The sequence below is a fragment of the Penaeus japonicus genome, unplaced genomic scaffold, assembly GCF_977035675.1.
Source record: "Penaeus japonicus unplaced genomic scaffold, GWHDUDI00000001_assembly GWHDUDI00000005, whole genome shotgun sequence".
Taxonomy (NCBI): domain Eukaryota; kingdom Metazoa; phylum Arthropoda; class Malacostraca; order Decapoda; family Penaeidae; genus Penaeus; species Penaeus japonicus.
In genome coordinates, this window is record NW_028234407.1 from 29,682,049 (window position 1) to 29,697,048 (window position 15,000).

General features: G+C 34.8%; 2 protein-coding genes across 3 annotated transcripts in view; one reads left to right on the forward strand and one right to left on the reverse strand.

Moving 5' to 3' along the window:
• The window catches only part of LOC122255372 (E3 ubiquitin-protein ligase MARCHF5), an 18,184-nt gene extending 8,449 nt beyond the window's left edge, over positions 1-9,735 (forward strand). The window contains exons 3-8 of the mRNA XM_043019414.2: positions 1-43; positions 637-767; positions 1,345-1,535; positions 1,807-1,966; positions 2,368-2,667; positions 7,368-9,735. The exon at positions 1-43 is cut by the window's left edge and continues 72 nt beyond it. Of these exons, the coding sequence (XP_042875348.1) occupies positions 1-43; positions 637-767; positions 1,345-1,535; positions 1,807-1,966; positions 2,368-2,622 (780 nt within the window). The 3' untranslated portion in view covers positions 2,623-2,667; positions 7,368-9,735. The remainder of the gene's footprint in view (positions 44-636; positions 768-1,344; positions 1,536-1,806; positions 1,967-2,367; positions 2,668-7,367) is intronic.
• A 543-nt stretch (positions 9,736-10,278) lies between these two features.
• The window catches only part of Serinc (serine incorporator TMS1), a 17,573-nt gene continuing 12,851 nt past the window's right edge, over positions 10,279-15,000 (reverse strand). The window contains exons 10-12 of one of the 2 annotated variants that reach the window (XM_043019412.2): positions 14,897-14,950; positions 12,488-12,687; positions 10,279-11,990 (exon numbers count right to left, since the gene is read on the reverse strand). In XM_043019412.2, the coding sequence (XP_042875346.1) occupies positions 11,907-11,990; positions 12,488-12,687; positions 14,897-14,950 (338 nt within the window). In that variant the 3' untranslated portion in view covers positions 10,279-11,906. The remainder of the gene's footprint in view (positions 11,991-12,487; positions 12,688-14,896; positions 14,951-15,000) is intronic. The other variant, XM_043019413.2, reaches the window with a different exon arrangement.

Consider the following 15,000-nt stretch of genomic DNA (forward strand, 5'->3'; position numbering starts at 1 on the left):
CCTCAATGTGGGGTCGAGTATTTCATTGCCTTTCCTAATATGGGTAAGTCCTCATGCTCTGCTACTTGCTTAGTTTATGTATTGTGCCTAATAACTAATGGTAACTGACATTATGCTCTTTGGACACATTTTGGAATGGATTTTTTGCATTTAATGTCTTTCTAATTTTATTACTTTTCTCCTCTTCCTCTTCCTTCTTTTCTTTCTATTCTTCATTATCTTCCTCCTACTCCCCCTCCTCCTCCTCCTCCTCCTCCTCCTCCTCCTCCTCCTCCTCCTCCTCCTCCTCCTCCTCCTCCTCCTCCTCCTCCTCCTCCTCCTCCTCCTCCTCCTCCTCCTCCTCCTCCTCCTCCTCTTTCTCCTCCTCTTTCTCCTCTTCCTCTTCCTTCACTTCCTCCTCCTCCTCCTCTTCCTTCACCCCCTCCTCCTCCTCCTCTTTCTCCTCCTCTTTCTCCTCTTCCTCTTCCTTCACTTCCTCCTCCTCCTCCTCCTCCTCCTCCTCCTCCTCCTTTTCTTCCTCCTCCTTATCCTTTGCTGCCTTTTCCTTCTCCTTTTTATTCTTCATTTCCTTTTCCTCCTTCACTTCTTTTTCCTCCTTTTCTTCCTTATCTTCCTCCATTCTCTTCCTCCTCACAGGCCAGCTGATGCTGTTCCTAGACAGAGTAGATGCCTTCATATATAAAGTCTGCCCGTTTGTGGCTGCGGGAGTGGTAGTTGGATCAATCTACTGGACAGCTGTTACCTACGGAGCCATTACAGTCATGCAGGTGAGCTGGACAGGTATTTCTTGATGTTTTTATTCACCGTGGTTTTATTTATATATTTATCTTATTATGTAATGAAGTATCTATTTGCCAAAAGTAAAAAGGCCATTTGTATATTATCCTTTCCTTTTTTTTTCCATTTTTTTTATCTAAGGAGATAAGCTGAAATAGATGCTTGCATGATGAAAATGAAGGTGAAAATGTTCATTGAATGCCACTACTTTGTTTTTAAGTTATGGAGGGATTGTCTTAGGCTCTGCTATTAACAAAAGTATGCATACAAGTATTTTGAATCAACATGTATAAAAAAAATTCAGCTCGTTCTCCATTTGTAAAAAAACAAACAAACTCAAACCTGAATTGACTGACAGTTCGCCAAAAAAAGAAGCGTGAAAAATTTGTAGACAGGGATTACTGTTAATTAGTGGAAGTACTTCATCCTTTTCTTATGCCCCATTTCACCATTTGTATAACATATCCAACGTCATCCTTTTCTTATGCCCATTTCACCATTTGTAGAACATATCCAAAGTCATCCTTTTCTTATGCCCATTTCACTAATTTGTGTAACATATCCAAGGTTGTGGGATACCAAGAGGGCATGGCCTTGATGGAGCAGGCTGACCCTTTGGTCTTGTTAGTTGGGCTGCCCACCATACCCATCTTCCTGATCCTAGGCAAGATGGTCCGCTGGGAAGACAAGGTTCTTCGGCTAATACGTATGTCTGTGCAGAGACTCCCTTTCTTGAAGTATCTTCTGCCAGCATTTCGGTAATTTCCTTTGTTGTATTTTGCATATTTACCTACTTGTACGTGGGGTGCAAGTTGTCGCCTCACTTAATTATATATTTGTGGAACTCATGACATGGGTAAATTGAACTTTTTGTCTGAACGGTTTCATTTTCAATTGGTAATAGAGGACATGATACTCCATCAACTTAACCTCTCCATAATGGGCATGTTTCAACGGGGCGAATCACGTATGAACTGTTAACAATTTTAAAAATCTCAACATTACATATCATGATTAACTCATTTGCAGGTACGAGGAACTCTCCGATGTTAGTACAACTGCAGTCATAAGTGATCCTGTAAATGCCACTCGGGTTTTGTGTGGTGCGCTTTCGTTGCCAACCCTAGCTACTATAGTTGGGCGTCTCTTCTTTCCTTCGGCTCAGGACAACCTCACGAGAACTCTGCTGGTAAGATGATTTGTGTGTTGGACTTTGTGGAGGTGTTAGTTAGGTAACGTCTTCATCAATAAATCTAGTTTATGTGAGTGTATTGAATTGCTCTATGATTTTTCAAGATGGTAGGAGAAGAAAGTAGATTGTCTATTTTTTATCTTGTATTATTTGCATCTCTTGTATGTGACAAAATTACTAAAGGGTTTATGAATGAGAGTAAATACTTCCACTAATCAGAATTTAGATTAATATGTAATTCAAGAAGAAAAAAATTATTAGTTGTATACTCTTCTGTAAACACTTGTCAAGGGATATAGCATAACTCAGTGCATATATATTTGTAAGTTATCAACATTAAATCAGGTTGCAGAGTTGCCAGCATAAACAAAAAGTCAAGACAACCTGATTGTTTCCAGGGAGGAGCATCCTTTTTGGTGGTGAAAGGCCTGTTCAAAGTGTACTACAAGCAGCAACAGCACGTGATGCAGAGCCGGCGGAAGATCATAGACTACCCTGCAGAGCCAACCACACCTCAGACACAACCCCCCACCCCACAGGCTCCACCCCCCACTCCACAGGACCCCCCCCAGGTGGAGCCGGTGCCCACGACGCTGTCCCCTTCCTCGGGCTTTGAGGTGGAGCAACAGTACCTGCAGCAGCATCAACAATAGGAGCTGTTTTTTGGATTATTTCTGCTGTTAGGAATGTGTGATATGGTTAGTGTTTCTTTCTGCTATTAAGTTTATATGTATATGTATATATGTATATGTACATGTTTATGAACATGTATGTGTACATGTATATGTACATGTATATGTATATATGTATATGTACATGTTTATGAACATGTATGTGTACATGTATATGTACATGTATATGTATATATGTATATGTACATGTTTATGAACATGTATGTGTACATGTATATGTTTATGTATATGTGCATATATGTGCATATATGTGTATATATATATATATATATATATATATATATATATATATATATATATATATATATATACATGTATATATACATATATATTTATACGTACATACATGTATATACATATATTCACATACACCTTTTTTTTATTGTGCTTTGAAATTTTAATAAGTTAAGATGTTTTGGTTGGTTTGGTAAAATGCTGAAATTATTTGAATTTGAGCACAGAAATGGATGCTCTGAGACAAAAGGTACACTAAAATGAGGGTAAAAGTCTTGATCTTGTGACTCTCATGAGACGCAGTTTTTATACCCGTGCATGATGTCTCATTGAACCCTGAGAGTGAGGGAAACAAGATTGAAATCACAAATATACATATATATAAAAATAATTTTTTGAGTCTGTTTGGTCTTGTGTCTTTTTTCTGTGTAATGTTGTGAAGAAAAAAAGAAAAACACATCAAATAATCCTATAAAATATATATTGGAACAAATAAGTATTACTGGACAATGTTGACAGTGCATGCAGTATTACAGAAACATGATTTTTGGCTATGTCATTATCACAAAACTTTTTGACCACTTGATAGGAACTTAATAACAAGTTACCGAAAAGGTAGATTGCAAGATGCTGAGCCATGTTGCATATTGAGATGTGAGTTGCAGGAGTCATGCCAGTGCTTGGAAGATGTTGCTTGTTTTTTTACTTCTTGATTTAGATTAAGGTTTTTATTGTGCATTGATACCTTATCATTGGTGTCAGTGAGCTAAGGGGGAAAAAAATGTGTATTTGATATTTCTGACCAGTATTTCTTGCTAGAGATATATTGCAGAATAATGATACATAGCTAGATTAATAGTGAAGCCGACTTTATGAGCATATATTCAAATTATTTACTAATGTAGGTATTCCTATAGAAACAAAGAATTGAAAGAAATTGGAATGAATGCTTTGTAATTATTCTATGATGTAAAGGAATGATAAACAGTAGGAGTGATGAGAATTCATTATGATGATACCAGTAGTAATGATTATTATGATAATAATAGTGATGGTAGTAATTATAATAAAGGTAATGATAATCGTATAATGATAATAATAGTAATGATAATAACGATAATTATAATAATAATGATAATAATGATTATAATAATTATCAAATGATTATGATAGTAATGATAGTCTCAATGATAGTTATGCCAATTATAATGATAACAACTTTAATAATTTAATAATGATAATGTTCCTTATTATCATAATAAGAATAATTTAATTTCAATTCTATTTGCAACTAGCAAATATTATCATATATTTGAAGGAGCTATATGATTAAAATGAATGAATGTGCATTTAATTATGTTGTTAGTACATATCACTATGTAGCTTCCAACAACACCATATCCTAGTTCACTCTGAAGGTATAGTTATTACATACCATGCTCACGGATTCAGTCTCGCATGCTCACACGCTCACACGCTCACACGCTCACACTCACACACTCACACACTCACACTCTCACACTCTCACACTCTCACACTCTCACACTCTCACACTCACACTCAAACGCTCTCACACTCACACTCTCACATGTTCACACGCTCACATACTCACACTCACACACTCTCGCAACCTCATACTCTCACACTCACACTCACGCTCTCACTCACACTCTCTCACTCTCACACTCATACTCTCTCACACTCATACTCTCTCACACTCATACTCTCTCACACTCATACTCTCTCACTCTCACACTCTCACTCTCACACTCTCACACACTCACACACTCACACACTCACACTCTCACACACTCACTCACACACTCACTCACACACTCACTCACACTCACTCACTCACTCACTCACTCACTCACTCACTCACTCACTCACTCACTCACTCACTCACACTCACTCACTCTCACTCACTCTCACTCACTCTCACTCTCACTCTCACTCTCACTTACACTCACACTCACTCACTCACTCACTCACTCACTCACTCACTCACTCACTCACTCACTCACTCACACACACACACACACACACACACACACACACACACACACACACACACACACACACACACACACACATACATACACACAGACTCACTCACTCACACTCACTCACTCACTCACACTCACTCACTCACACTCACTCACTCACTCACTCACTCACTCACTCACACTCACTCACTCACTCACTCACTCACTCACACACTCACTCACTCACTCACTCACTCACTCACTCACTCACTCATTCGCTCATTCACTCACACTCACTCACACTCACACTCACACTCACTCACACTCACACTCACTCACACTCACTCACACACTCTCAAACACTCACACACTCTCATACTCACATACTCACACACTCTTGCACATACACTCTCCCACACTCCCACACTTCCACACTTCCACACTTCCACACTTATGCATGCACACACACACACACACACACACACACACACACACACACACACACACACACACACACACACACACACACACACACACACACACACACACACAACACACACAGACACACACAGACACACACACACACACACACACACACACACACACACACACACACACACACACACACACACACACACACACACACACACACACACACACACACACACACACACTCACACTCACACTCACACTCACACACTCACACACATACTGATACAATCACACACTCACACTTTCTCTCTCTCTCTCTCTCTCTCTCTCTCTCTCTCTCTCTCTCTCTCTCTCTCTCTCTCTCTCTCTCTCTCTCTCTCTCTCTCTCTCTCTCTCTCTCTCTCTCTCTCTCTCTCTCTCTCATTTCTTTCTTATTCTCTTTCTCATTCTTTGCTTTCCTTTTTTCTCTTTTTCCATGAAAAATGGAGAGTGCAAAGCAGGGCCACAACATATATTTGCTGGGGGAATAACTTGCATTCTTGCTGGTATTATTCCTATCAGTTGATTTTGTTACAGTTGCTATTGGCGAGGATGATGATGTTATTGTTATTATTATTGTAATATTTTTGTTATTAAGGTGATATTGTTATTTTGATAGATATTGATATTGTTGTTATTATTATTATTATTATTATCATTATTATTATTATCATTATTATTATTATTATTAATATTATTATTATTATTATCGTTATTATTATTATTATTGTTATTATTTGTTATTGTTATTATTCTTATTGTTATTATTGTTATTATTGTTATTATTTTTATATTGTTATTGTTATCATCATCAATCATCATCATCATCATCATCATCATCATTATTATCATTATCATAATCATCATCATTTTCATCATCATTATTATCATAATTATCATTATCATTTTCATTATCATCATCATTATCACTATCATCATCATTATCATCATCATTATCATCATCATCATCATTATCATTATCATTATCATCATCATTATCATCATCATTATCACCACCACCATCACCATCATTAAGATTACCATTAAGATTAGCATTAGCATCACCATCACCATCACCATCAGTATCACGGTCATCATAATCATAACCATCACCATATGGTAAATCATAAGGATAGTTATTGTGTCTTTCTCTTGTGGTATCTGTGCCTATTACAAGGATTATCAGTGTCTCTTTTCATTATCAATCATCATATCAACAACAGCTACTAAAAGAAATTATGTCAGTAGTTAGTTATTTATTCATCTTGCCCCTCCAGACCTGCATTAGGATTACTTTTTGCTTGACTTAAAAGGAGAAGCAAAGGGAGATAGTTTTTGCGGTTTGATTCCTCGAGTTGTTTTGGAATCGAATAATCCGTCTTGTTGTTTGTAGAAAGGTGTTGTTATTGATTTTTTTTATATATTCATTGATTTTGGTTGATTTGATGTAGTTGGTATTATTATTTTTAGTTTTAATGTTGTTATGATTAAGCTTTAGACTGCGACACACCTCAATAGAGATGCATTTTCATTTAGATATATCCTAGTACTCTGTTTGGCTTAGAGAGGCCAAAATTACAAAAATGACAAAAATTACAATCGAGGCACAAAACAGTTGAAACAATTTAAACAGTTTTGCTCATTCAGTTTTCTACATGATTCATAGTGAAAAGCAGAACTTGTGTAACTTAAATAACTTGTATGATTGATATCTTTGTTATGTTTCAATATCTTACGTAATATTTCACTAACTATGTGGAAATTTATGAGAAGAACATTTTGATCCTGAGGAAAGATTATGGCCTCACTTGCTGCATCTTAAGGGTTGATATTATTTTTGTCATATTATTATTATTATAATTTTATTTGTACTACATTGATATTATTTTGTTATCATTATCATAAGTATTATTTCTAATATTGATTTTTGATTATTTGTCACAGTTACACATTTTGAGTTATTGCATCTTAATAACATTTTCTTCCCCTTTTTTTTTCTCTCCAATTTCTCCATAGGATACAGTTCCCAACGTGTGCAAGGTGACTGATGCCTCACAGACCCTCATTCGTGCCTAGTAAGTATGTCTCTGTCCCCTATGCATCACTGCCTTGGGAGTACTGTAGGTACATGGTGGAGGTCGTGACGAAGCCGACTTCCCAGAGGTCCGATTCTTGACTTTGCTCTGTGTGCACGCAGGTATGAGGAAAAGGAGGAAGAAGCCGGGATAGCCCTTGCCATACAAGGGAAGTTATGTAGAAAATTAGTGTGTAGAAAGTTGTTGTAAAGCTTTCTGTTATGGGGAGTGAGCGAGCGGATGAACACTGAGTACTTGAGAGCTTATTCTTAGTTCCTTTTTTTTTTTTCTTTTGGGGTTTATTTATTTATTTGTGTAGGATTATTTGCATTTCTTTGGTTTGTATCTTTGAGTTTTACATCTTTATTATTAATATTCTTGATGTTGGAAAATTTAGGTCTTTGGGATCTTTCTTTCTGCTGGTCTCGTGTCCCTTCCAGACAACCTGATTGCACTCGTTAATGATGGCGTTTGCAGGAAAGAGAAGGTTGACACTTTGCAGACAGTAGTGATGGCTTCCTTTTTTTCTCTCTCCTTCCTGGAAATAGACTGGCTTTTGGACCCTTTTTGTAAAGTACCCATTGGTACTGGTCATTATTAAGATAATGTTAATTTTTTGGGTATTGATATCAGCATTGGTATGTTATAACTATAACATCAGATTGAACTGTGATAGTGGTGTTGTTGGAAATTACATAGTGAGATGTACTAACCTAGGCATTTGCAGATATCTTTTTTCTGCAAGTAATGTTCAATCAAAATTAGATGTGACTTCATTTTATATGGAGAAATGGAGATTATACATCTTTTTACTTTACCATTAAATATTAAGGGATCTGTTGCACTAAATTTGCAGTCAATACCATGAAGTTATTGGCTTGATTTAGTTTATCCTTTGTAAACAGTGTGACGTATTTTCAGACATGTTGGTATCTCCCTGTATATAGCAGTTTTCATTGATATCAAGGAGTTATAGAGAGTTACTTTTAGCAAAATGGACATCAACTCTGTCCATTTTTGCCTAGAAGAAAATAAATTATTTAAGTTGGTTATTCTGTTGGTACAGTAGCCAGATCAGTTTTATGATTATACTTTTAATAATACTGGAAAAGGAAAGAATTGCAGTTCCCAAGAACAATTATGCGATGTCAAATGCCAAGAGGAAGTAATGACAGAGAAGCAATGTCAAAAAAAGTGAGGCAAAGAGAAAGAGGAATACGTGTTTTAAAAGCTACGATTGATTGTTTTAGTAGTTTTACGGACTTTGTTACTTCTAAAACCACTGACACTTGCTCCTGAAAAAAAGAAGAGAAATCAAACAAACAACAAGAACTTTTTTCATAGAAAGTTTGAATGAATAGCAGGATGTTTCAATTTTTTCCGCCATAAGATATTGTCATCCACAGGTATTGATTAATATTTGATTAATGATTCCTCTTATATATTTACTAATCCTTTATTATTGTGAAGGATAGTCTTGCATAATGATTGTTGAAAAATACACAGCGTTTAGAAGTGGTCGTTATTGTGAAAGTTTGGTGATAATATAGCCAAAATGAATGCTATAGCATGGACATTTTAGTGCATTTGGTGTGTATGTGTGTCTGTATGCTTGGAAGATAATGTTCATAGTATATTTCAACAAATTTAAAACTGAGATGAGAAAAACTTTTTTTTCTTTTCTTTTTAGTCTTCTTGAGGCAATGTTTACCATGAAACACACCTATGTAAATTATTTTTCTGAATTATTGTGTTTGATGAAGATGGTGTACTTCATATGTATTCATAAAACCCAGATTTACATTGAATAATCAACATTTATAAATTTGTTGATTGCATCCTGTGAAATAAAGGAGATACTGTATATCCATTTTTTTCTAAGTAGCACCTTTTTTGTGTGATTTCTTTTACTTGATATCCATTTATATTAATAAGAAAATATAGAAAGATTAATGTGATAATCCCTTTCACTTATAATTTTGCCCCCTATCTCAGCAGTGAATATTGTGAAAGAAACAATTTTTCACGTTTTGAAAGTTTATACTTATTTAGTTCCTTATCTGTAGAAGACAAAGAGAACTAAAAAAATGCATTTAGGGTTTTTAGTTCTTGTCTTGAGTGTTAGGTTTCTTACTTGGTACATTTAATTGCAAGAAAAATGCCCACAAAAAAGGAAAAGAAAAAAGAAAATCATTACTGTGAAAGGTTTATGTAAGCTTCTGTCTCATCTTTACTATAACCTGTAAAGGTTCATATTAAATGTATATATTTGTATAAAATATGGTTATACATTAAAATTGTATCTATCATGTCTGCATTTCATTAACCTTTTTTTTTTTTTTTACTTGGAATACTGAAATACATGAAATTTTCATTTTTTAAATAGTTTGACTGCTGCCAATCTACCTTACTTGCACTAATCCACCTAATTTGGTTTCTTTGCTAATCTGGCTAATATCAAGTGATATTGGTGCATGTTCATAACAAGGAAAAGGAAATAAGTTTTTTTTTTGAAGTGAAACAAGTGTGAACAGACTGCACAACAACTTCTAAGAGTTTATTACTTATATAAGATTTTAGTGCCTATAGTATCCAGCTTATGCTGATTTAAACATTTGAAAGTATAATGAAGCAGTTTGCTATAGTTTAGAGGTGCTCCTTCTGCAATTCAGCATTTTCAATAATACAGCACCCTTCAAGTCACAATGGTGCGATTTAGGTAAAAGTGGACCTTTATAATACTTATCTTCAAATGTAAAATTGCACTAAAATATGGTTATATGTAAATCGTAATTAACATTCAATACATTAGGGTAAACAGCTTGAAAGATAGCAAAAAAATGATCCAGAAGTAGGTTTAAGGGTTTATATTTATTGTTACCAATACATAATAGAATTACATTGAGTGGTTAAGGAATTTCCAGTGGTTGGGACTATATATATTTTTTCATACTACATTCAAGTGAAATCACAGTTTACAATATATTTTAAGTACTAAAACATCTTTAAAGCCATAGTTTCTAAACTTCCAAATTGCTCAAAGATAAATGTTGAGCTAAACGGAACAACTCTAAACAGAATATAAGGAAAGAAAGAAAGAAAAAAGGATCAATGCTTCAACGAAACACTGTGTGATAAAAGGAGAAACACTGCTAAACTTTTATGGTATATAATGGCAGTCTAAAACTTGTTATCTTGAGATATGGTGCACACATTAATAATAACTAAGGAAAAGGGGACACCTCAAAACCTAGCAATGCTATTACTGGTTAATAAAATTTTACATAAAGTATATAAAATGTCCTAATTACTAAGTGGCTGCTTTCATACACAATATCTATGTATAATAATTCAATACAACTAATCATTTCCCAAGAGAATATTCTATATATTGCCAATAACAAATACCTCTTCATTTCAAGTTATCTTTGTAAATTTAGAATTTCTAGTCATATTCAGTCTGACATTTTTGTGTAGGAATTTGAACTATTAAAAGCAACCTCCCATTTCTTAAGTGCTTTATTAACCTAATACAGAAAAACACTCCTTCCTCTTCAATTTTCAAACCATTCAAAAACAAACCAACTGTGATAAATTATACTTAATATGATAAAGATAATTTGAAACAATGTCTCCATTAATATATTCTAAGAATTGCACTGTAAAACAAAATAAAACAAAAAATTATATCTAATGATAATTCAGTGATAAATACTGTGGTCACAAGCTTCTACAAACATTTACACCAACCAGGCACACTTACATGTTATACAACAATTTACAAATACACCAGCTACATGTGTAGACCTTGTTTTATCTGAGCCTAATGTTAAAAGTGGGGAACAATAAAAGATATTCTCCTATAAGATTTGACTAGCAGAATAAAAGAAGGAAAAAATAAAAGCTAAAGTATTTTTATTTTTTAAACAAACAATCTTCAAGTATTTCAAGGGGAGAAATAGGCATATATATGAGTTTATATATGAGTGTGGGAACACAAAATTTAAAGTACTTTTTCCAACATTAATTCACTTGCTTTCAACAGGGAATGACCTATCACAATTCATCATTACTTAGGTATCTATGTATATTTTTGGCTTTTGATCTAAACAGCTGACCAACAGGTATATTATACAAGAAAGAAAAAAAAAAGGTTGACCTGGTCAATTAATTGGTTAACCTTACGCAAATCTCTAACCACAAAGCCACGTCTGATAACTGTGATAAACGCGACACTTTAAAAGAGTGAATGAGTGGATTAAAAGATTGTCATTACATGCAGACACAACCTTTTCTTCATATTAGTGAACATGGCTCTCTTATTTATTTATTTTTTCCAATCGTGGTATTCACCAAAGACACTTGTTACCCCATAAGGAGATGTGAAAGTTACCCCTAAAAAAAAAAGAAGCCAATTTTTTGCTGTTTTGTGGAAAATTAGGGGATTTCTCTTCTTCTATTACTGGGGTGTTGGTGGCATTTAGCTGAAGTCCCTGTTGGTGAGGACTGTGGGTGCTATCAGGGTCCATCCATAGAGAAGGAGGCAGATCCAGCTGGACACAATCTGTAAGGGAAAGGAAAGGTTAAGTGACAAAAGGGTTTAAAATGGGTTTCTATGACACACATAATGGAATGAGTGTGCCTGTGTATGTTAGCATGTGCATCAAACCTGGGTAATATCTGTGTGCCTAAATGATACTGAGAATACAACTGTATTTCACCACCAAACAAACACATACATCACTTTAACCCTCTCTGGACGGGTGGTACACTACTGCACCGCTCATTCAAAAGCCAGTGGCCGGGCGGCACAATATTGTGCCAGCCATTTAATTGATTTAGGCCTAAGCGCTCAAAGCCCCGGCATTGTGACATTCAAGGCTGTAATGCCCCCATCGTGAGTGGGTTAATAAGCTATATGATATTCTAAAATGAGCAAACAGGACCTCCTGAGTTTAACTCTTTCTCCTGTATTGAGACAACTTGGTAAAAACAATTTAGATTAAAAAATAAAAAAAATCATATACACACACCCACACAAAACTTAGATAAGCAACTTACCTTAACCCAAACGGCAGCCATGTTGCTAGAGAGTGTCGTGAGGTCGGAGTTGGGTGTGAACCAGTTGGTGAGTGTCATCATAACGTACAGCGTGGCCAAGCCGAACATGGTGTGGAAGAAGGACCATGAGTAAGCCACTCCCTCCTCCTCATTGTCCCACACGTGGTGGCCCTCACCTGATTCTGGGTCTCCTGAAGCGCCTGCAAAGAGAATAATGGGGAAAGATATGTATTAATTTTTGGGAGAAGGGAAAGCGTGTTTGGGGGAAATTTTGAGTCCTGAGTACATTTTATTCATCTATCTATATGTTTTTTCATAATGTATATATTATGGTCTTCTCAATTTTCTTTTTTAATACAAATAATTGCTCTAAATACCCCTTCCTCTAAATGTTTTGACCACTTCTTCATCTCTATATATGTATATGCATGACACCATTACAAGTTCTCTATAAAGCAAGAATATTTTACAGGGAATATACAGATTGAACAAAATGTCTACATAAACATGACACAAAAATAAATCTTTAGTAACAAAAACAAGTAAATGTATCAGTTGAAGTTGAGTGTGTGTAATATTCAGTAATTGAGATTGTTTAGTAACAGACAGAACAAAACAAGTATGAACCATGTGAAGAATCATGCATGAAAAAAAAAAGCCTACTCCTGATGACCCTTAAATTAAACTTCCGGTCTCATACACTAATGGCAAAAGCTTAGTTGCTGATATCACTTCTAAGTAATTGGTTATAAGCACTCTCTTTTTTTTTTCTTTTTTTTGGGGTATTTACCATTTAGAAACTACTACGGCAATATCCTACAAGATCCTGAGTATGCTATGTATTGAATGTAGCAAAGGCTATCCTACATAATAATACTTTTCAATCATCAGTTTTGTTTTATCCTTTTCATCTGTTTTACATTTACTTGGTGACCTTAACTCCAGATTATATTTCTATCTAAAAATTGTATAAAAACAATATACCAATTTCCTTTCCTTAAAATGCTCTCCATTTATTATTGTTATTATTACATTATCAACATTTTCTCATCCTCACCTTGTTTTATCATTATTATAAAAAGAACTAACTGGTTAAAATCCAACACATTTAATTGCCAAGCAAAGCATTAAAGGCACCAGCAGAAACAATGCATTAAATCTCCACAAAAATACAGAAAAAGGTACATAGACTAGAGAAATGGCGGACCAATCATGCATTGTCTGTCGCACTGGATGTACAGGTCTTAAAAAGTAAAAGCCTTTTAACAGACAAAGCCATTATGATAATTATCACTAAGTGCCTTTATTATGCCAGAACAAAATCTGATGATAAAAGAAAATGAAGGAGAAAAGAGAGGAAATAAATAAACAAAGAATAACCATGTGACTCTCTTAAATATCTTTGCTGTCTGAGATTCTTTCAGGAATTAATGTGTCATATTATGCATCAGGTCTACAGAAAGTTACATACACTAATTATACGAGTTCAAAAAGGCATCAACGGGTTCAAGGATTTACATTTCTACGCATTGACAAACCTATAAAATGGCCAAATTCAATGTTAAACTATCACTTACTTTGAAACCAGAAATCTTAACAAAACTAAGAAGGTAAAACTATAAATTCATGTCCACAAGAAAGACACTCTGGTAAACACTTGGAATGTCAATCTCTTCCTCCAGTGATTTTGGGATACATAAAACAAATAAATATTGTCTTCCATATTTGTGTTTAACAGAAACCGAATGGGAAGTCTGTAATTGTGTAAGATGTAAGGACTGCTTCAGTTTTATTTTTTTAAAATATTCTATATCATTACCATAACTCTATTCATCTCCCTCAGAATGAAATATAATTGTGATTCACAAGTATAAATAAAAACAAAATTATGAAGAAGACTTCAGGAATTTATGGAAAGAAAGAAAAACAAACAAAAACAGCACTTGCTTACAGCTTTGACTTTCCAGACATCTTTTTTGGAGTGACTGCCCTACTGATCATGTGCTTTTTTCAAATGACACTTCTAACACTATTAATGGCACAACATTTCTAATCATTACCTTTACTTCTACAAAATTTGCAATATCAATACAATAAATTATAAAGAATACAAGAGAAAAATATGAAATATAGAAAATAACATAATGTAAAAGTAGCCAACCAATTCAAAAATCAACACCTAATCTGTTACCTAGCATGTTTCACACCAACTGCATATACAGATCTACTATGGAAATGAATGCAACTACAAATAACTTTCCGAGTGAAATAGCCGAGTAACCAAAAACAATACATCTCTCTCTTGTAAATGCATTTAAATCAAAAGTTCTGCTGGCAGTTTCTCTGGATTAGTTAAGGACATGCAAAATGTGCAATGTGTTTGTAGCTTTCTTTTTTTTCTCTTTTTACCTTGCAACACCTCGTTGGTCACGAGGGGAATGTCGCCCAGGCTCCTACGGGCAGCTGCGAGTTAGGTAGTTAGGTACATGCCTTTATCAGTATCCTTTATGGCA